This window comes from Fundulus heteroclitus, chromosome 9 (assembly GCF_011125445.2).
Source record: "Fundulus heteroclitus isolate FHET01 chromosome 9, MU-UCD_Fhet_4.1, whole genome shotgun sequence".
NCBI classification, from domain to species: domain Eukaryota; kingdom Metazoa; phylum Chordata; class Actinopteri; order Cyprinodontiformes; family Fundulidae; genus Fundulus; species Fundulus heteroclitus.
In genome coordinates, this window is record NC_046369.1 from 23630513 (window position 1) to 23654376 (window position 23864).

The window sequence follows — 23864 nt, forward strand, 5'->3', positions numbered from 1 at the left end:
GGCATGCTGGGGATGATGACTGTTCAGAGTTTTCACAAGGACTCAAATAACTACCAGTAAAAAATCAAAACAGTTTTAGGAAGAATTGATGGCAGAGAGGGTCATTTTTATTTTTTGTGGCACTAGTGTCCTCTATTGAAAGTAGACTGGCAGGAAAGGGGGCTGAGAAAGAGGAGGAAGACATGCAGCATGCAATTGAACCCGGGACAGCCGTGTCAAGCACTAAGGCCTTGGAGCATGGGGTGTCCGTACAACCTATACACCACCAGCACGCCCGTCATTTTTATTTCTATACAGGAATGAATGAAAAAAATGGGGCTCCAGCAGAAAGGGCACTTTCCTCATCCAGGCCAAAAAGGGCAAGTGTTTGAGCACCACTAGAAGTCTATCTGTGCATGTGCCTGCTGTAGAGTACGAGTTTGTAGGAAATGACTTTAGATCTGACGTTATCTATCAGGTGCAGAATGACTCAAAAGCATAGTGGAGTGAGTGTGAAATGTTCTGTGGCAGTTGATAAAAAATGGAAAAAACAAAACAAATTCAGGAAAAGACCAAATAAATGGGACCCTTAAAAAACACAAACATCGTTTTACAAAAAAAAAAATATATATATATATATTGGATGCTAAAAAATTATTTTGAAGAGCTACTGGGTAATTTTGATGAGTTTTTTTTTTTTTCATTCTTGGTTCTGAAACAGAAAACAAAATTACAAAATTTGCAGGAACTCAATATAACTTGTTATATAAAAACTGTTTAAATTTCAGTGTTATATATATATATATATATATATATATATATATATATATATATATATATATATATATATATATATATATATATATATACATATTTATGTATGTTAATACACATAGTAATTGATCAATATTACCACCAAACCTGAGCTTATATTGTCTCCTAGTCCTGCTGCACTCCAGAGCCATTACAGAATTTTTGTCAAAGCAAGTAAATTCAGTCAACCTACAATCTAAAAACAGAATGCTGCTCCAACTTAAATTGATTAACAAGTAACTGAATTAAGTGGATCTAACTTAATTTAAACCATCATAAAAAGATGCATTAATTCACTTGTTACCGATTGACACATGTTTCTGCATTCTTTACTTTTTAGCGTGTAAGCCAAACCATAAAATAAGGAAGAAAAATATGTCTAAACAAACATTTCTAAATCTTAGTCTTACATGTTTTTGCAGCAGTATGTCCTCAGATGGGACTTTCTGAAAAAGGTCTTGCTGCTTCTATCAATAAATTAATTGGGATGACTAAAGTTGCAGAATAGTCAAATTGCGTATACAGGTCATCTTCATGATGAAAGCAGAGCATTGGTTTTGAATTACTGCACACTAAGTCATTTTTATTCAAAGGAGTAACTCTAGCGCCATCATCGCATAGCTCTGGGCGAGCTGTGCTCCCAGGCGAAAGGGCTTATGATTGAATTTTAATGACATAAGTGGGAACAAGGTGTCACTCGAACTCAAATGGCTGGGGTGTGCTGCTAATGTATTCTTCTGAATCCCGGCAGACAAATTGAAATAAATGCTCTGTTAGCACTCCAACACCAAGGAGACATGCAAAATGGACACCTGCTAATGAAATTACTTCAAAACTCTGTGGGAATTGCCGAGTGACATGTTTGTGTACAGTATGTACGAGTGTGTTATCTTGTGCAACTTGTTGTAAGGAGATTACAGGTCTCAGGTGTGTTACTTATTGGGACTCTGATTTCAAAGGTTTTTTTAAAAACATATATCAAAATAAATGTGCATTTCTGCTCTCCAGAGGACATCACTGAAACATTATCTTCCATCGGATGTCAGAGGGATCAAACAACGCTTTGGAATGATGAGCGCCAGTAGTATCTCTTTAGACCATGTCATGGTTTCTGGGGGCTTTACTGAGTCTTTTTGGTGTGTTTTTTTCGATTCAAGCCATTGTAGGACCGACCCAAATCTCAGCAGCCCAACAAACTAGTGGGACAAATAGAAGGTGCCAAAAAGTCTCTCCTCACTAACCGTTGTGGCAGAATCCAGCAAGTTTCTGGAGATTAAGTTTTCGATGGTGCTTGTTTCTTCCTCGTCAACATTTATTCATCTCAAATATTTACCAAGCTCCTCAGAATCTTTACCCTTTTACCTTTTCATATACATCATTTTCAAATCTGCATATGGGCATAACAAAACACCTAAAACCCCCAAAAATGACAACAGTTCCTATCGCTTCCAGCTCTGCGTGGGCCTCTGCCTCCGAGATTTGCCAAAACATCAAGATATAGGCTTGCAGCAGATGCACCACTGCCAGCCCATTGGACATTAGCTGCCAGCCCATTAGTAAATCCAGCTGAATTCAAAAAGGTTGTTCTGAAGCCAGTTAAAAACACAGCGTATTCTTACTAAAGCTTATTCTTACGTATGTACATACTATGTGCGCACATGCAGCTGTAAATAATCTGTTATACCAGAAAGGTGTGGTATCAGGATAGAGGAGGGATTTAGCTGTTACATGCGGGTCATACATATGGAGAAATATTAGTTCCAGTATTATTGCAAGCAAATAATATGTTTCAAATGAAACCTAGAAAAATGTCTCAATAAAAAAAAAAAAAAGGTTTTGGGAGTGATTTACAATGTGTGTGCAAAATGTGGACCTACTTGCTGGCCAGCCTCACTCTCCAAGCATTTTGCGTTCTCAGCGGGTCAGATGGCTGCGTCCTCAACAGATGGCCCTGGAGCTCTTCCATAGTTGTCTATTACCTTGCATCATGGAAGTTTATGTTAATCTCCATCAAAAGCAAAATAATAAAAACTAGCCTGTCTTGCATTATATAAAGCAGCAAGAGAGACTGGTTCAAACATGTCCTCCAAAGACCTCCCCATGGTCCAGACCATTTTATCAACACCTAGCTTTTGTAAGTCCAGCATTCAAAGGCTGGTTTCCTGGGTGATTTAAATGTGTTGCTTCTCCAAATATCAGAATCAGACGATTTATCTCTTGATGCTGTCACACGTTTCTGTTGGAGCCAGCTGAGCCCGTTGTGGTCCAGAACTGTCCATCTTTGATCTCTAGACCAAAGACACGACTCAGCTTTTAAAGAACAAGTCCGTAAACCAACATTGCTGTGTCTAACAAATCTTAAAATATAAATGTGTAGGGAATACATTTGGATTCTTGAGACATCTCATATTCTGATACAGAAGTATAGTTTTGGCGCTTTGATTCAGACAAAGTTGCCGTCCCTCAACAAACAAAAACAACTGAATGAAAAGTTCAAGGTTCAAATCCAACCCACCTCTAAACCTTGTTAAAACTCTTCATCTTTGATCGCCACCAACCTGCCACCCTAATACTTATTTATGAGAAACGATAAAAAGTTTATCCCATTGCATCAGACCCTTCTGGTTTTACTCGCTGAACTGTGACCCCCACACATGGACGCAATGAAAAAGCATCATAAAACCATCCATCTTTTTTCGACATTAAAGATGGCCCACTGTCTTATTACTCTTCTATTGTCCAAGTCTTTTTGGTCCGAGCCATCATAAACATCCAGTCCTTCTGCCATGTTTTGCCGTTTCTCTCTCTCACAGTCTTCTTGTTGTTGAGAAATGGCCTTTGGCAGAGGATGTAAAAGAGACAACACAAAGATGGATAGCAATGAAGTGAGGAAGTGTTCCCCAGAAGCTGACTCATTTTGACCGATAAAACCAGAGAAGCCAAGTTCAGCTGAGGATCAGCGGGTGCACAGAGAAGGCAGTGATGCTCACACAGATATCCTTTGTGCCAACTACTCCGAAAACCATAGTTTTTTGAGTACCCAAAAAGAGAGCTCATAAAAAGAATAAATAAGCCTGGGTTTGTTTTCCGTCTGTGTCCAGCTGAACCTTGAGACTAAATCCAAAGGTACCACACATATATTTGAACTGATTTCTGTGTGCACGCAAGTCCCTTTATTAGTCTTCATATGTGGCTATGCTCAAGCTGTTAGTGTTTGTGTTTCCTTGGATTTTCGCACGCCTGTTTACACGATCATGCGGTGCGAATCCAAAATGGCCCGAATAGAAAATCCCTAAATAGGATTTACAAGATTGCTGGTTTTTCATGTGTGGCATTTATATGTCTGCCGGTATGTGTGAGAGGCTGAGATAGCAAGGGGAACTCTGCGTTCAGCCAAAAACAGCATAGAAGTTCATTTTGCACAGAGCGGCCAGTCATGAATCAGGTGTGATACCTGCTCCCAGCATTAGCGGAACGCCAAAACAAACACCCACAACGTAGAGTTGTATTCCGGCTCAGCTTTTCTAGACGTAATTATCAAGGTGTCAAAGCATTTACTTTTACCCGAACATTGGAAAGTACATTTGTTTAATCGGCAACGCTGAAATTCTTCAAATCCCAACACGCCATCGCAGCATCACAGGAGGAAAATGTTCATCCGCTTGTTGGACCACCAACTGATCTCAGGTTCGGTTCATTTGGCTTCTCGTTAATTGACTCTTTTGAAGTATATTCTTATCAATCTTAGCCATTGACTTCATTATGCTCAGATTGTGAAAACAAAAATCCCATTCTCAAATATATATGTGCAGATGCACACCCACGGGCCACCTTATACCTTTTGCCACCAGAATTGCAGAAATTCTTCATGGACTGGTTTTGACAAGGCGCTGGAAACATAAATTGATTGAATTGCTGCCTTGTGGCGGCTGACTCATTATGTGCTGACAAGCAGTAGAAGGGGTATTTCCTAATGAGTGTATAAACAGCTGAAACTAGATTTTTACATGAACGGTATAAAAAGATATATAACCTTTTTTTCTCACTGTTTGACATTGAATCTGACTAAATCTTGGAGTTAAAACTGAGCTAATATTAAAAAATTTTGCTTGCTAAATGCCAGCGTAATAGGAGAAAAAAACATTTTAAATGTATTTTTAGGTTTCCTAAGTTTGGGAGTTTATATATATATATTCTTACTATTACTGTAAAACTTTGCTCTAATATTTTGAACGTCTTTCCACAAGCTTCTCACAACAGTCTCCCAAAAGAATCGGTGTAATTGAGTCGGGTTTGTTGGCCCCCTTGTTCGCACTCACCTTCTCAGCTCTGCTCACAAGTTTTCTGGATCTGAAACTGAGATCCAGGCTTTATGATGGACACTCTTCCAATGACTTGGAAGCCACTTTATAAATAATATGATGGTATGCTTCACCCATTGCGCAGAGCTATTTGTGCCCGTGCTTTATATGTTTCCACATGATGTTATTTTCTCTATTTTGTGAAGTCCAAAACTCCCTCCTGGAGCAAAACTGGTCAAACTATTTACAGTTATTTGTGGTAAAACTGAGGCTGACAGATGACACACATTCAGTGTGAGAGGAATGTGTGTTGCTTCCCCTTGTGTTGAACTTAACGAGTCTCGTTCAATTGCACTTGATGAGCTTGTACTTCTGCATAATCAGCGATAATGGGAATAATATTCTCTGAGGTGGTACTTAGTAGAAAAAGTGTCTAAAACCACTGAGGTATTCATCCCTGCGATATATGGCAGATAAAGTGACAGTTTGTATTCATTTGTGCATGTGGCATACAGAAACACCCAATAACGATGTTACAGTAATCTGATCCGTGTACATTTTACTGTGCCTACAGGAGCTGGGTTCACTGAGTTGTCTCCAGCTGGCGGCTCCATAGTTGTGTGTTATGTGTCTACAAGTAAATGTAATGATTCATGTGTATAAGTACCTTTTGACAGGTTCAGAGCTGATGTGAACTTATAGTTTAGGGCAGGGCCTTGCTGGCTAAGACCCACAGCGGGGCTGTAACAGCCTGGACAGGGCGCCCCGCCGTCCCCATCAGGGGTGGCCTAGCGGACACAGTCATTTTACAGAGGAGGAGGTAAGTGTTTGGTTACAGTCTCAAACAAAATAAAAGCCTCCTAAAACCACGCTTCTAATCCCCTCTGTTCCTCTCCCTGCTTCCCTGAGTCCCTGTATTCATTATGTTGCCGTTTACTCCTCACTCCGTTAGTTCCTTCTCCCATCAAGCTCAAACCTTCGTCTTATTTCCCAAAGTGCTTTGAGAAGGTTTGTGCTCTGTTTCACTGTTGTAAATGTCACCCGACTTACACTCTCTCTTCTTCCCACAGACGACCCTTTATTCACCATCCCTTTAAAAAGACCCATGCTAGAGCATGTCATGTTTTCTCATTTTTACTGTGTGCCCTGGAGTCCTTTCCTCTTTATTCACTCAGCTATACAATAACTCATCATGGATTTTTACCTCAATCTCTTGTTATTTTTGGGGGCATAGTTCATATGTGGACTTTTTTGTTATTTCAACAGTGCTTTTGTCAATGTAGAGCCACTGAAAATAATGATCTGATCCATCAGGAAACACCCAGACAGAAAGTTGTAATAGTAAGAGAAGAATAGAAATGTGGAAATTAATATTGTTAAACAGAGAGATCAGCTCCAAGTCGATATGGGTCAATGAACTGCTCTGGTTGGAAAACACAGTCCCTTCTGTTTCATGCAGGATCAAATCATTTAATCATACGGAGAAAACATGAGTTCATTTAAAACCGAGGCGTGAGTCTGTTAGCTCACGATTTTGAATGTTTAGATCTGACTAAATAGAATACACCCATACTTCTTCCATGATGCACAGTCTGCAGCAGCCTTATGAGGCCGGGCCTGACAGTGATGACAGCATGATTAATGCTCAACGTCGTTCCCACTCAAACACTGACTTCACACACTCAGCCCCCGTGGCATGCTTCAGAAAAACTGAAATAAATGGCTCACTGAGATAACTAAAGCTTGTGCTGCTTCTGTTTGCAGTTTCAGATATATCAACTATGGGATTACAGAGAAACTGTAGCTTTGGTTTACTTCTAATATTGAAAAGATAGTTTCACTTATATTAATACTTTTCAGAATGTCCTTATACTTTATTTCTGTCATGTTATTTCTACGTAATTTAGGCAGCTTGCTAGATTTTTGATTTTTACTATTAGCACAGTAAGATATTACTAACTATGAAATAGGCTTTCTCAGCAATCAGCTGTGCTACCATAACGTTTTGCTTGTATCGTTGAACATAACTCTGTGTATTTAGATCTGATCAAACTCCGATTATATTGATGTCAAATGGGTACATGTAAAAAATAATAATTATTATTGCGTAACATGCAATATTTATTGCCAGTCATTTCACAAAGTGAAATGGTTATTCATTAGAGATTCAGTACAGATAGAGTAAGATATTTCAAACTTTTATTTCTTGTAATGTTAGTGATTATGGCTTACAGGTAAAGAAAACTCATATTGTAGTGTCTCTGACAATTAGAATATCACATTAGACCAATTAAAAAAAAAAGATATTTTAACCACAAATGTCTGGCTTCTAAAAAAGGATGTGCATGTCTATACAAACAATACTTGGCTAGGTCTCCTCTTGCATGAATTACTGCATTTATGCGCTGTGGCATAGAGGCGACCAGCCTGTGGCACTACGAAGGTGTAATGGAGCCCAGATTGCTTTGATAGCTGCCTTCAGGTCATCTGCCTTGTTGCACTCTAAAAAGAGAAAACTTAAATGAGTTGCTTCAATTGGTAACAAGTAACTGAATTAAGTTTATCCAGCTTCTTTTATTTCATTCATAAGTTATAAATTGAATAAATTAAGTTGGGTAAACTTAATTCAATTACCTGTTACTAATTGAAGCAATTATTTAAGTTATTTAAACATTCTCTTATCCAGCTTGTCAGCAGAGGGAAGCATGAAGTGCTCTAGAATTTCCTGGTAGACGGCTGCATTGAACATGGACTTTAGAAAACTCAGTGGACCAACACCAGCACATGACATGGCACCCCAAACCATCGCTGACTGTGGACACTTCACACTGGACTTCAAGCAATTCTGTGTCTCTCTGCTTTTTTTTTCCAGACTCTAGGATCTTGGTTTTCAAATTAAATGCAGATGTTTTTAATCTCGATTTAAAGGAACTCAGGCTTTCAGCACTTTTACAGTTTTCTGGAAGTTTGTTCCAGATAAGTGGAGCATAGGAACTAAATGCTGCTTCTCCTTGTTTAGTTCTGGTTCTAGGTATGCAGAGCAGGCTGGAGCCAGAAGACCTTAGTGGTCTGGATGGTTGATACACCGATAACAAGTCTGTAATGTATTTAGGTGCTAAGCCATTCAGGGATTTATAGACTAACAGAAGTATTTTAAAGTCTATTCTGTGAGATACAGGGAGCCAGTGTAAGGACTTTAGAACTGGGCTGATGTGCTCTACTTTCTTAGTCTTAGTGAGGACGCGGGCAGCAGCGTTCTGGATCAGCTGCAGCTGTCTGATCCACTTTTTAGGCAGACCTGTGAAGACACCATTGCAGTAATCAATTCTACTAAAAATAAACACATGCATTACTTTTTCCAGATCCTGCTGAGACATTAGTCTTTTAATCCTGGAAATGTTCTTCAGGTGATAGAAAGCTGAGCTTGTAAATGTCTTTAGATGCTTTTGGAGGTTCAGGTCAGAGTCCATCACTACTCCCAGATTTCGGGCCTGATCAGTGGTTCCTAGCTGAAGCAGCTGAAGCTGTGTGCTAACTTTTGATCTCTCTTTAATCAGTCCAAAAATTTTGTTTTGGACCGATACAAGCCTATATCTTGATCGGACCGAAGTTTTTATTTAAGGGAAGAACATTTTTGATACATCCAGGCACTGATTTATTCTAGGCATTTACTCAGCACTTGAATGGGTTCCTAATCACCTGGTGTAGTAGCTCAGGTACTGATTCCAGCCTCAGTCCACTCATTGTGAAGCTCCCCCAAATTATTGAATTGATATAGCTTGGTAACTCTCTCAAGGCTGTGATCCTCCCTGTCGCTGGTGCACTTTTTCCTACCACTCAATTTTCTGTTAATATGCATGGATACAAAACTTTGTGAACAATCAGCTTCTTCAGCAATTACCTCTTGTGGCTTATCCTCATAGTGAAGGGTGTCGATAACTGCCTTCTGGACATCTGTCCAGTCGGCAGTCTTCTCCATGATTGTGTCACCTACTAATACAGAGTGGGAGACCATTTAAACTTTAAAGACTCAAGAAATCTTTGCAGGTGTGTTGAGTTAATCACTTGATTTGGATGTGACAATTATTAACTTTTACAGTCTTTCTAAATTTCTGAGACATCTGAATTTGGATTTACATAATCTGTAAACCATAATTATAAAAATTACAAAAAAAAATGCTCAGAATATATTCCTCTGTGTGTAATGATTCTATAAAATATACGTATTTCACTTTCTGAGATGACTGGCAAAACAAATATCTTACAGAATATTCTTTTTTTTATATGTTCATGTATTTAAATGGACTTTAAACTAAGTTGGATCCAATATTGTTCGAAATGATCTGTCTTTATGTGACAGTTGTTATGAATTGGTAATATATAAATTACCTGAATACAATATTTATCAAAATTATTGCTGTTATCTTCAAATATTTGAAGATATAATAATTCAACTTAGATGTAAACTAAACACAGTATAGAGAGTGACCAGAGGTGGTTCTAGACCAAATTTACCAGGGAGACCAGATGCGGCAACTGTTTTTTTTTTTTTTTTGTTTGTTTCTTTGTTTTTGTTTTTTCATTGAGGCACAGAACAAATTAATGGAAAAACAAAAAGCAGGTTAATATATTATTGTTGAAGTGAGCAAATTACAATGTTACTGAGCAAGACCCTTAACCCCCAATTGCTCCCCAGGCACCACACAGTGCCAGCCCACTGCTCCCCAAGGGGATGGGTTAAGATGCAGAAGTGAATTTCTCCATTGTGAGATCAAAAAAGTTCAATTATTATTTCAGTAACTCAATGGACTAAGTGAAATATATTGTGGATTAATTACACAAACACTTTTGTTCCAAAGCCTTTATTTCGTTTTGTACTCAATCCCAATGAAAGTACAACATTTAACCTCATCACAATGAATATTTTAACCTTTTGAGTATGATCTTACATTCCCTGTGTTATCTTACCATATCTCGTCTACTGTAAATAGACTGAATTAAACTGGGGGAAAAATTGATAAAAAGGAAACATTTAGCTATTTCAAACAAAAGATATTTTTTCTTTGGATAACAAATACAAAATAAAATAGAAATGCTATTATTGAGCACTATTATTTGATTCTGATACAGGTCATTTTTGACCCACTTATAAAATAACGCAGAATCCAGAGAATTGAGCATTTGAGTGTTAAAAAGAACCACATAGTCACTTGGCACGAATGTTCTTATATGTGCCAAATTTTCTCTAAAAAACTTGATCTTAATACCACAGACATAATGAAAAAGTGGAAGCCGTTTGTGTTGGATTTCTCTCAGAAATCTCTTGCCATTAAATCTAACTCATGCTCATGTGCTGATAGTAAAGGTGCACAAAATATGGCCATGTGCAAAGCCAGTACAACAATCTTTTTTGGTAGCCTGCTGATATCCGTGTACTTTGGACATTTTAGTAAACACAAAACACAGAATTAAATTTTTTATTAAATTCTGTAAAAATTATAGACAAAAAAAAAACATATCCAGTGTGCATGAGTAAAACCTTTCAGTTATTTGTGTAGCAATCCAGCAAATGCCTCGTCTTCATGTCTAATTTCCACAATTAGGTTTCAGGAAACGAAATATAACTCAGCCGATGACAAAATGAGCCTAAATCTGCCAGCAACCGCTGAGGCATTAAATCACTTTTGCGGTTCATTCATCCTTCAACAGTTTCTGAGGGGATGCAGGGATGTGAAGGAGCTCCTTCTTAAAACTACCTTTGTTAACCTCACCACATTCATTAATCTTCAAGACGCAGTCATAAAGGAGCCTGTGTGGAGGATGAAGAGGATGTCTGAATCCGGTGGCTGCCAGGGGCCAAGTGGTCAATCTGAGACAGAGGAATCACAGGTTGGCATGACGAGTCCGTGCCAGTCCCTGCCAAGACAAGCTATCGGGCCGCAGAGGCAAATCGCCTGACAAGCTGTTTCAAACCGGGAGAAAGTCGATCCAGACTGCCAAGCCTAACAGCAAAACCGAGGATAGCTTCGTGTAATCCATTAAATCGCCGCTTCTGTGTTTATCGTGCTTCATTTGGAGTTTGATGTGATTGTGATGTATGAAAACTCATCAAAAGTGAAACCAAGCATCAGCAACTCGCCCGTCTTACAAGCGTCCAAAGTTCACACGTGGGAATGTTTTCTTCGGGGGAAATATTTTGATTGAGTTATAAAAACCATCTCAGTAATAATTACTCGCTGATGTTCGGACGTGATTTCTCAATGAGCCCCGTGTTGCAAGCTCTGTTTGCTGAGCCGTTACTCATTAGGCAGCACACCTTCGTCTATTTCACGTCTTTGTCGCGTTGGGCCACAAATCAATGTATGTTAGCGAGGTTTTACGTGATTGGCCAACACGGTAAAGCACGATTTGGAGGTGGAAGGAGGTTGATGCTAGGCTGGAAAAAAAGGGGGCCTCTTTGATCAATCCCCTCCTTGCATGAGATTTCAATTTAGGCGGATGGTCATACTTTTATTTATCAATTTTCTCAAATTTCCCTGATTTGCACTGTTCTACGTTAGTCTATCATAAAATACAATAAAGGTTGCAGTTACAACATGACATAACAAGGGGCATCAATCACAGCACAGTCCTTTTCCTCAGTTCTTTTTGAGCAGAGATGCTACATTGGGATGTGATGCGTTCTAATAATTCATCTCACTCATGTAGGATGACAGGCACCCGCACCCCCCACGACAACACCAACTGTTACGTGTTTTGCATCATCTTTGCTGTGAATGTCTCATACAAAGAGCTTGTTGAAGCAAGCTGTACAGTAGGGCTTCCCCTTCTGCTCCTTGAAGATGCCGTGGTGAAGCTGCCGCAGACAGAAGGCGCAAATAAAGTGCTCAGGGTGAAATTTGTGGTCGAGAGCCGAGATGCAGCGGCCAGTGATGGGCTCCCCGCAGCCGCCGCACAGGGTCCCCTGCCTGGAGTGAAAGTGGATGGAACAGAGCGGTCGACCGTCCAGCTCCATGAAACAGCCGTCGGTAAACGGCTTCAGACAGTCCTGAACATGAAAAAGGAACAGAGGATAGGAGAGGAAGGAGTAAATTAGATATGATCTTTAGCAAGAAGAAGGTCAATACTATGTCTCTAGCAAAGAGTAATGGGAAATTCTCCTCCATTTTGGACCAGTTTGGGCTGATAAATAATGCAAACCAAATGAGCAAAGGTGCACCCGGCCTTAATTAGGCTGATGAGTTTCTCTTGAGGGCGTCTCTTGTCTACCAAGGACGGGGAATTGAGGTGAACATAGAGATGATACACAGTTTGATGTTTAGTAGGAAAACCGCTTAAAGCAAAACCTAAAGTTTTACCTTAAGGAAAACCCACATTTATTTAAATAAAAGTGAACTGAACTGAAAACCTTTATCAGGGTTGGATTGAGTTGTTGGGGCCACCAGAGGAGAATCCCTCTACCGGGCTAAATAAATGGAGGTCAAGACAAGCTAACTACACCGTTGTTCTTTTATACATGCATAAACCAGCTTCTGTATCCCTAATTTTTCATTCATATTCACACATAAGAATTTAATTTTAAAATTATAGTCTTTTGGCATTTTTGGCCTCCCACTAGCCCTTAACAGTCTGAAGAAGAATATACAGCCTGCTTTTAAAATGGCAACACATATTTGCAATTTAACTGGAGAGTAAACCTATTCTTGTATCAGCTTTTTGAATTAGTGATTTCACGTGTGGTAATGTAATCTATATTCATGTTTGCTTTCTGAATTTCCGTGCTTGCTGCCAGCACTGGTTGGTGGAAAGCAGGAGGTGACTGTGAAATCAGCACTGAGAAAACGTCTCATGGCTGTAAGCACATGAGAAGTGGTTGGACATTGTAATTCTGTTTCCTCGGGGCATCTATAATAATAATATTAATATAATAATAATGATAATAGATGGTTTATTTTTAGACATCAGAAAAAGGCTGGTTTTAAGGAAAACCATCTCTGAAGCTATTGTATGAGCCTAGGGAACCGAGGATGTGCCCTGCGAGCAGAGAGGTTTGCCATTGAGACCGATGCAGCTGAAAAGCTCAGTAAGGTTCCCTGCATGCAGTTATTTAGATCCTAATTTTTCACTTTTAATGCATTTTATGACATGACAAGCATTAATCATTTACGAGACGCACATATATATATATATATGTAGACATAGCTTCACCAAGCTGAAGCTGTATTATTATTATCATTATTATTACTATTATTATTATTATTATTATTATTATTATTATTATTATTATTATTATTATTATTATTATTATTACATATTATGTTAGCCTTACCAGGCCCCTTGATTTATCTCCCCTTCTCAGCTCTGACCGACTATGTATGACCCAAGCCTGCTTCCTGTATTCTGGACGCGCCTCAGCCATCCTGCCTGTCTCCTCTGCAGTGAGTAAGCCAGCGCCAGATCATATAAAAAAAAAAAAATCTTATAAAGGCAACACCGTGTCTGGCTTGAATATCAGGTTCCCTGCCTGTTCGACTCCTGACAACTGGGAAATATACTTGGATCATAGTTGCACATATTCATATAGTCATAGTGGGGATGACTGGGTAATTAATTAGGCATCTTGCGGTGGGATTAAAACTGAGAAAACCCTGTTAGCAGCTGTCTTGCAAAGGAACCTCAGCTTTTTATGAGAAGGTAGAAGGTAATGACTCACACAAGCTAGATCTCTCTGCATGGGAATGTGCAGATCAAAAGGCTAACGGACTCTGAAGTATATTTCTAATTAGATTCCTGGTCAGCACTTAAATTCTGTTTCACAGTTTGTTTTAAGAAAACCGGAATCTTTAATCACAACTTATCGGACACTAAACAGCAATTGTTTGGTTGGGTTTGGTGGTGCAGTGATTGCACAAGTGTGTACACCCTTAACACGAAGTTTTATAGAAGCAGCTTTTGATTTAACTTCATTGTTCAGTCTTTTAGGGCACACGCCCAACATCAGTTACAGAGAATCTGATTAACCTCCAAAAAAAATTCAGCTGTCCCAGCGGAATCTTACCAACATTTGCTGATTTGCACCTTCTAGTTATAGTCTGTAGAGAGGAAACAAAGGCTCCCGATGATTACATGTGACACAAAAGAATGACAAAACAATTACTTCCTTGGAGTAAGGATAAAGTTTAGGCATGGCCAAAAAAAAAAGTCTGAAATAAAATCTGGCAGAAAATCTAGGGGCTGTGGATGTCCTCACAGTTCAAAAGATTTAAATAATTGGCAATGTAGAGCGGACAAATAGTCCCAGGTCCAGATGTAGGATGCTGATAGGCTGCTACTAAAGTGTAATTATTGCTGGAAATTTCAATTGAAAAGGCACTTCAATAAATGATTATTTTAATAATTGTATTTAATAATTTAAATATGTTAATCTTTTATGTATTTTTCTTTGAACAAACATGTTTGTTTTTCAGCTGAATCCAGTATAAATGCCACTGCACTGTACTGTGTGCATTCACATTTAGTTTGATTATGTTTATGGACTTGTTGCATGCTTTGGTTTGAAGGGACTTTATTTCACTAGCTGCTAAAATAAGAAGAACGAAAACAAAACAAAAAAATAAAGATGCCCCTTTGACGTATCACAGGATTTTAGTGCTTTGTGCGTTTAATATGTTGTAGAAATGCCCCAGACCGAGTAAGAGAGAAGCTCAGCTGCAAACTGAACCATCTTTGACCGGCTGCTGTACACAGCAGATGCTTTGAAGAGGATATAAAAGATACCCACACAGAGAGAATATGGTTTCCTTGATTTATCTGCAACATTTCCACCGCAACATTTTCATCGTGCATATGGTTTGCATCAGCCCTGTGGTCAAAATGATGCAAACAAAGCAAGTGTGTGGGTATCTTTCTCGCTAATCCTCAAGGTTGTGTGTGAGCCGGAGCCGTGTGTGTGGTCTGTGTTGGAGGCTCACTGCGCAGACGAAGCACTCTGGATGCCAGGTGCCATTGGCTGCAGTCAGGTAGTTCTCCCTCACGGACTCCCCGCAGCCCGAGCACTTGGGAGCAAAGAGGTGGTAGAAGTCCTTGCAGCAGTATGGTTTGCCATCCTTCTCCAGGAAACCTCGGATAGGCAGGGGATAAGCCGAAATGAGTGCTAAACTTTATTTTTATGCTGAGGCAAAAAATAAAAAGTGAAAAAAAATAATAATTCTTTAGCATCTCACCCTCTGGCCCGAACAGGTCTCCGCAGTGCGAGCAGAAGAAGTGCTCCGGGTGCCAAGTCTGGTCCAGAGCTGTCAGGATGTTCTGGTAAAAGGAAGAAAAAAAAAGCCAAAAATATTACATCTTCATTTTACTTCCTTCTGGGAATATTCTCATTTTATGATTTGAATGTGAAGAGACACACAAAAGAAATGTGGACTGTGAGCCACATGAGGGGAATCGCTGGAGATGCTGCGTATAGTTTGTGATTAATGTCTTTGGTCTGCAGCATGAGCTAATCCCAGCCTGCAAAACCACCAGTAGGGTTTTTCCTTTTTATTTATTAGCATAACATGTGGGTTAACCCAGGGGGAAAAAAAAAAATAACCACATACCTAATGTCATCACACAATCATCGAAATATCATTGCGTGGATTAATGGATGTAAAGTCTGACTGGGTGATTTAGGATATGAATCAGGAAACAGAAAGACAAGCAGGGCTTGATCAAGTTGAATATTTAAGATGTTTTCCTCACAGTGCAATATTTCACGTATCGTTGCTGTGTCTCACGGCAATACCTGCATTATAGGCCCCTTGCAGTAGGCACAGCGGGGGGAAAAGAGCTGGTGGTAGTCTTTTTCACAGTAGGGCCGCCTCTCTCTTTCAAAGAAGCCTGTTGTGCTCAGCTCCATATTGCACACCATGCAGACAAAGTGCTCAGGGTGCCACACTTCTCCCAGCGCTGTGATCATCTAAACAACAAAAGTCAAATGAAGTGAACGAGATCGGTCTATGTTCAAATTTCGCGCCCAGTGGGCTCCCATTGTACCTTTCCCACAATGCATTTGTTGCACGAAGCACAGTGGCCTTTGGCTGTGGTGCGTACGCCAATCTTCTCCAGGTCAGAGCTCAGCCCTCCCAGCAGCTCATCTATGGAATCTGTTTCCCGTCTCGGGAGCGAGGGCTTTGGATCTGAACTTGCTGGGCCGCTGCTGCTGTTCCTGTCTTCCTTTTGCTCTCGTCTCCCATCCTCTGTTCTCTTCTTCGTAGACTGCTTCTGTGCCAGTGGTGGTGGGGTTGAAGGATGTGCGTGGTCCTAAATAAGGAGACAGAGATGCTCAAATTTCAGATTTATTCCATGCTTGTGGTATTAAAGAAAAATCAAACGCTTAAATGATCCGATAAAGAAATATTGTTACTTTGGCGTGTGTAGTGTTGATGTTGGTACAATGCTGCCCTCTACTGGCAAATAGGTAAGTTGTTTCTTTTTGAAAATTTCCCTCTTATGGATATTTAACTTCATTTTTAAGAATACTGCAAAAATTAAAATAATATCAATTTTTAAAAATGAAGATTTATGTTAAAAGTCAAAAGAACAAAACTTCTGTCCATGGGGAGCAATACATTCGGAAACTTCCTCATCTGTTTCCACCTAAAAGGGCTAAAACTACAGACAGGACATGTCAAAGTAGGTGCACATGTTTAGAGCCTCTTTACGCAGCTTTCTGAAGGAGACCTGCCCTGCTTAAAACTCAAACATTTGGTTTTGTGTGCTCCCATGAGAGAGGACCAACAACCGTAAGAGAGAAACAAAAGATGCCAAAAGAAGTATTTAAAAGCCTTAAAATGTCATTTCAGGACCTACAGCAGAAGTGAGTGTGTCAGATATTCTGTGGGCAACCTAAGGAGGGCGGTGGAAGAGAGATGTCCTCACAATTTCATAGATTCTGAGAGCTTTTGCATCAATGCCTGGTCAGATCACCATCATAAAATCCACTATGAAATCTACTATGAATCAAAGGGTTCTAAGAAAATATGTCAGACTATTTGTACTAAAAATTAATTTTGAATTAACCTAAAGCTATAGTGGAACTGCACCCTTAAGACATGATAATGGCCTAAAGCATCCCAGAAGCAGATTGAAGTCAGAGGCCACTGACAGAGGTCACTGAAGTTATTTTAGCTAAAGGGTGTAACACCGGCTATTAGAGGATAGGCTGAACTTTTTCCTCTGTTACCATTTTTTTTGTCTTTTTTTTAATGGAAAACGCAAGGTACATTTTGATTGTTTATCTGTAATTAAATAAGCAGTAGGCGCTGATTTTCTTTTATTGCATTTAAAACAATATTTATATATGTAGAGTTCATTTTTTTGTTCCTATGACTCTACAGTTGCAATTGGAAATATTCAACCTCTTAAAACCTTTAAGGATTTATCAACTGGGATTCGTTCAGGGAGCAAGATTGTGCATGATTCAGTATTTGAGTGTGACCGCCGATGATGTGGGGCTGTTACAATTCTAGGCAGCATCGTGTTCTTCTAGAAATATCAGATAAGTTCAAAGAGGGACATCACTCTTTCTGGTGATAAATTAAACTGGAAAGCATAATTCAATTTGCATTAAACCTGCCAGAAGGGCAATAATCCAAAGTATAACTTATTTTTTTCATCCACATTACTAAGCATTATGATATATATGATATAAACATGTTGACTATTTTCTCATTGCATCCGTGCATAAAATATTAACTCTTTTTACAGAGAAATCACTTCAGATAAGAGACATTATTATACACAAGATATGAGTAACAATAATTTATAACCATTTCCCGACACATCCTCTCCGTCAGCTTTACACTTACCCCTTCTGCTAAACCCATCAGATCTTGTAAGATTAATTCCAGCTCTTGAGTGGGTGAGACAGGGGGTAACGCAGCAGCCACGGGAGCAGGTAGGTCACTGTGTTCAAAACAAAAGACAAGTTAGAAAAGCAATGTAACGTATTCTAGCATGTCAAAAACCTTTTAAATTAATTTTCAAAAAAGTCTTTAAAAAGCAAATATACTGTTTTTATTTTTGCCCTTTTTATTCTGGGATGTTTGAAGGTACTTTAACATAGTAAATAAGACCAAAAAAAAAAAACTTTTAGTAACATACAGAGTGGTAGTAATGGTATAACAAAAAGGTCATAAACAAGGTATCAGCTAACATTGCAACAGTATAAAATGGATGGTTTGGAGTTGTCTTGCTAAAATAGGTCTAACCTGAAAGAAAAGTTGATCTGGAAAGTAATGTGGAGTCACAACTAAACATACATACACAGCAAATAGGATTTTGGGGGAATGTGCTTAATCTTTAAAAAAAAATATATATATATATTGGCTTTGACCCTGTTTAATGAATAATATGGTGCTATCTGTGATGTGTGTTTTTGTAAGATTTAGAACCTGGTAAAGCTTAGAGTACTTATTTTATGCTTCAACCCCAGACTTTACTGAAGGTGTACTTTCTTTTTATCCTGTCAATGTGTTGTTCCACAATATTGCATGCATGTACCAAATCAATGAAGTATTTTTATAGTGACCTTTACTCTGGGATTTATCAGATCATGAGGATAGATTCTGACTCAGAAGACCTGTGGTCTTGTTGGATCATGAAGTTATATGTTTACATGGTGGAGTTTGGACTTGTAGAGGCTGGAAAACACGTACTGGTCATGGTCTGCGGGCTTCAAGTGGTTTTGTTTTACTATCATCTGATTTTTTCCTAACGTGTTGTTTTTCAGTTGTGTGTCATTTCTTTCTATGGCCCAACTGTTTTGATTCCCTTAAATCTATTTATTGCATTTTTTTTTTTTGTTTTTGGCCCTGTGATCTTGTCCAATTCCTGGTCTCTGTCTGTGGCTACCATGTCTGCTTATTTCTGATCACTTCCCTCTGTATGTTTACTCCTCTGCTTCCCTGTTTCGTTACTAAGATATTGCTTGATTTAGTTTTCCTGTTGTGTCACACCTGCATAACATCAACTCTGTTTTGTTTCAGTGTTTCCTCACCCACTTTCCCCATATAAGCCTTAATGGGCCCTTTTTCTGCCTTTATGAAGCAGATATTTTTGTGGAAGGCTTTGCTATCTTGCCATGACTTGTGCCAAAGGGTCTTATAATGACTGCCAGCAGCTTTATACTGACCCCTGCTCTCTCTCTCTCTCTCTCCACACACACACACACACACACACACATATACATATATATATATATATATTAGGGCTGGGCAAGTTAACGCGTTAATTTCGCGTTAATTCATTAGACTATTAACGGCGATATTTATTTTATCGCGCATTAACGCATGTTGCTCACATGCTTTCAGTCAGTGTCAGTCAGCAGGCGCGCTGACTGCAGCGCGCTGTCACGGCAGCACTCCTCCTCCCCCTCCCCTCTCGTACATGGCTCAGCGGCGCCAGCCAATCAGCACGCAGGCTCAGCCTGGCCCGCCCACTGAGCTCTCACACAAACTTAATACACAAACAGCTGAGAGAGACCGCAGCAGCGAAAAAACAGGGGAAGTAGCACCGTTTGGCTTTATTTTAATACTGTAAATGAAATCAAGCTGTATGTTTTGTAAAAAGCCGGTTCATTTCAGTGGAAACACAACAAATTTATCTAAGCACGTGAAAAAACATGAAAACGTCGAGCCCCAGAAACGGAGAGAGGAGACGAAACTTCTCTCACTGCCCCGACAGACCCACAGACTGACGTCACTGACTGAGGCGTTTCAGTCCTCCAGGGAACATCCAGGTAGATCAGAGGATGGATGGATGGATGGATGGATGGATGTTACTGGAGCCCACGCATAACATGTAATTAAGACCTTGAAAGAACCCAGTACATATATTAAAAAGTGTTATTTAAGATAAGATAACATTAGCTAATCCTTTTTTTATCCCACGACGGGGAAATTTATAGGATTAAAGCAACAGGCAGGTGCACACAACACAGACAAAATTACATAAGGATTGAAATATATAAGAGGTGGATTAGCAAAAAAACACTGAACATAACATTATTATTATTATTATTATTATTATTATTATTATTATTATTATTATTATTTAATTGTAATAATAAAATAAAAACCACAAAACCCAAAAGGTCAACAGTTTAATGATACATCAAGCTTAGGGACTGGCTAATATACAGCAGGTCAAAAAAGGCCATATTTTGGCTGCAGTGCTGCTGTTCTCTTATGAAGAAAAGATCAACTAGTGCACTAAATTCAATAGATGGGTTGAAAATATCCAGTATAAAATAAGTGCTACAAATGTTACAACACTTTTGTTCATATGGCAGCAGAACAAGTGCTCTTTACACTACTTTTGAATTCATTCTTGGAGTTTGTAAATACAATGCGATTAATCGCGATTAATCGCGATTAATCAGTGCGATTAATCGCGATTAAATATTTTAATCGTTGCCCAGCCCTAATATATATATATATATATATATATATATATATATATATATATATATATATATATATATATATATATATATATATATATATATATGTGTGTGTGTGTGTGTGTGTGTGTGTGTGTGTGTGTGTGTGTGTGTGTGCATCTGCTTACACATACACACACACACTAGTGTGCTGTAGTTAATGTGTCTTATTAATCACAGAGTATAATTTATTTGACCAACATTACCAAGGCATATTTGTAGCATTCACAATCAAAGAAATTTACAACCTTAATGTGAATACTGGGAATGAATGAATGAATGAATATTTTCAGAAGTTAACGGAAAGTGTTTCACTGGTGGTAATATAAGAGAAAGGCCAACAGGGTCCAGGCATTTGTACCTTACCTGTAGACACTAGAGCCAACTGAGCTTTTCTCTTTGTCCTTGGCTCCAGTGAGTATGGCACCCGGAGCCTGTGAAGACAACAAAGATATATTGACACATCTGATAGGGGTTATTTTTTTGTCTGATTTGGTCAATTTAAAACTGCAAATCATTCATTTTTAATTCACGAAAAAAGTAAAAGCTTGACTCCAAATGAAATGCATGTGATGTTATGCTTTCACCTGTCCATCACTTGCAGTGTTTCCTTTGTTTTCCTGGAAACCGTTTGAACCCGATGGATTCAAAGCCAGCTCCTCTAACAGCAAATCTGAAGAGGAACACAAATCTTTAAGCTTCATAACAACTCATGAATAATTACTCATCCTAGCACTGTGTTCACACTACAGCTAAGAACATGATTCTGTTTTGTCCTCATGTTAACCAGTACAACATTGATTTGTGCAGAGCAAAGGGTTTCCTGTGCAGATCAAGGTGCTAGAGGACCGAGGTTGTTTGAAAAAAGTCTGCTTCCTGAGGAAATGAGAACATGTTGCATTGCAGAAGTGAAACTTGTCACAATGTCACAAGAATGCGGTGACATATATTGAATTATCTGACAACTTTTGTGCCATATGAGGAAAACATGTAAAAAAAAATGATTTATTGTATCCAATACGAATTACACTAGCTTAGTTATAAAATTATGAAAATTGAAGTTGATGAAAAGAAAACTAGATATTATCGTAGGGCAAGGCAAACATCCTCGATACTGCCATTTCAGTCAAACTACTGATTTAAAATGTTTAATCAGCATTTTTCCGTCACGATCAGCAGGATCTGTTTGTCGTAAAAAGTAAGCCGCTTAACTGAAAAAAATCAAACATGTTGGTAAAACGGAAAGAAAGGATAAAAGCTTCTTGTAAAATACCAAACAAGCTGCCGCTTTGATTAAATTCTGAGCAGCCCAGATGTGTTTATAGTTGATTCCACTCAGTAATCAGAAGTGTTTATGTATAAAAAGCTGCATCTATAATCAGTTTTAATGTGATCATCAGCAGAGAAAGAAAGTCATCTTACCGAGTTCATCCATGTCAGTTCCTGCTCTTACAACTCGGGTGTGTTCTTTTTTTTTTTTTTTTTTTTTCTGTGGGGCCCCAGGAAATGATCAACAGTATTTGACAGCGCGTTTCATTTTGGTTCCAAAATAACTTCTTAATATTAATGTTTTGAAAGCAGTTGCAGTAAGTAAGATAGGAAATAAAAATCTTGATGAGACACTAAAAACAAATTTTGCTTCAACAATGCATTGTTTACGGTAGCTACCTTGTTATCAGGTCATTTTAGTTTAATTTTTTTATTTTATTATTGATATAGTTTTAAAATATGTATGTATGCTTTTCAGGCTACTGGATGCTCAAATTTCCCTCCAGATTAAAAAAAAACGATCTCTTCAAGAGAACATAGTAATATGTTCTTACAGCGCTAGTTGCTTGTTTTTTCTCAAAGTAGGTTGACAGGAAACAGGGTTTGACAGAGAGAAAAGCAAAGGAGATCAGGCCAGAATCAAACCCGGGTCAGCCGCATCGAGGACTAAGGCCTCCGTATATGGGTCGTGCTCACTACCCCTGCACCATCGGAGCACTGCGATATTCTAGTTCTTTGATGCAAAACCCTAAAAACATCAGAAAGCTCTGACTTTACAGAGGAAACTCACCCATGTCGTCATGAGATCATATTTTCATGAGGATGATTGATTCGCTTATCAAAACCAAGAATCCTTAAAGTCTGCAAATATTCTACCTTTTTTTTTTTTTTTTAGATTAACTTCCACACTGCTGTTTAGAGTAAATCTTTGTTTTAATTAGTACAGACGTAACATGCTAAACAAGGGGTGATTTCTCATGTCTTGTTGCTTTTGTAAATATCGTTTTTCATATTTTTAATTTGTTTAAAGAAGTCTAGAGTCGCTTCAGTATTGAAGACATGTGAAATGAAGCTTTGCTATGTTTTTTGTCTACAAGAGTAAAAAACTTCAAAGGTTCTCTCTGTTCCTCTCCCCGTCAGCTGCTAATGAGAGGCGCCCGCAGCTCATATGAGCGCACCAAGTAGGAGAAGTGGACATGAGCTGGGACAGAGTGGAACTGTCTCCCCGTGTCATGTTTTGTTATTGAACCCGAACACAACCACAACAGAGTAAAGTTTTAACTGTTTATTGAAGTTTGTAGATGGTGGAGAAAGGAACCAAGAGTCTGTGCTGAGCTGAAGCAGGAGGATGGTGAAGGCAGGAACTGGCAAGCGGGACGGAGCCAGGGCACGGAGGCAGCAGAACCAGAAGTACAGCAGAATGGAGACTTGAAACCGGGTTTGACCAGCAGCATGACAGAATGGAGACTTGGAATCAGGCTACAGCAGGCTGGCGGAGAATGGAGGAACTTCGGACTGGACGAGACTGGATTAGGTGAGCAGCAGAAACAAAGGTAAACAGGAAAACAGAACAAACCAACGAGGAATGACAGAATGCAGTGAGCTTAAATAGTGAGGCTGACAGGTGTGCTGAATGCTGGCTGATTAGTAGCTGACAGGTGTGAATGATTACTGAACCGGAGACTGGAGCTGTATGGAAGGTGGAAAGTGTCTGAGTCTGTGCATGGTGTAGCAGACAGGCTGCATCATGACACCCCGACTTTTTAAGAAACGGGAGAAACGGCTGAAACAGAAAACAAAACAATATTCAAACTACAGTGCAGACCAGGTGAAAAAAGTAAGGAAATATGTACAAAATTTGTCCTCGTCCTCTTTCACCTCACTGCAGCTTTTGACACCATCATGCACACCATTCTAGTGTAATACCAGTGATGTAGAGGCAGGAGGCCTTGAGACCTCTCTCTGCATCACTGGTACTGCACTATCCTGGATGTAGAAGATGACCTAAAGCTTTATAGCTCCAC

The 23864-nt window shown here is 39.0% G+C and overlaps 1 protein-coding gene across 1 annotated transcript; it reads right to left on the reverse strand.

The window, feature by feature from the left end:
* Positions 1-9939: 9939 nt before the first annotated feature.
* lpxn (leupaxin) lies at positions 9940-22025 on the reverse strand. Its single transcript, XM_012864865.3, has 9 exons — positions 21994-22025; positions 21159-21244; positions 20938-21005; positions 17939-18035; positions 16125-16391; positions 15874-16047; positions 15317-15398; positions 15065-15213; positions 9940-12141 (listed from the first exon to the last, which is right to left on the reverse strand). Exons 1-9 carry the CDS (start codon positions 22004-22006, stop codon positions 11875-11877), a joined length of 1203 nt encoding a protein of 400 aa, XP_012720319.2. The 5' UTR covers positions 22007-22025; the 3' UTR covers positions 9940-11874.
* Between the last annotated feature and the right edge of the window lie 1839 nt (positions 22026-23864).

What these genes read in the sequence shown, in the direction of transcription:
- lpxn (XM_012864865.3), bottom strand. An exon ending in ACACTGCAAGTGATGGACAG is followed by an intron (nt 21,006 to 21,158) that starts GTGAAAGCATAA and finishes TTGTCTTCACAG; the next exon opens with GCTCCGGGTGCCATACTCAC. An exon ending in GCAAGGGGCCTATAATGCAG is followed by an intron (nt 15,399 to 15,873) that starts GTATTGCCGTGA and finishes TCCTTTTACCAG; the next exon opens with AACATCCTGACAGCTCTGGA.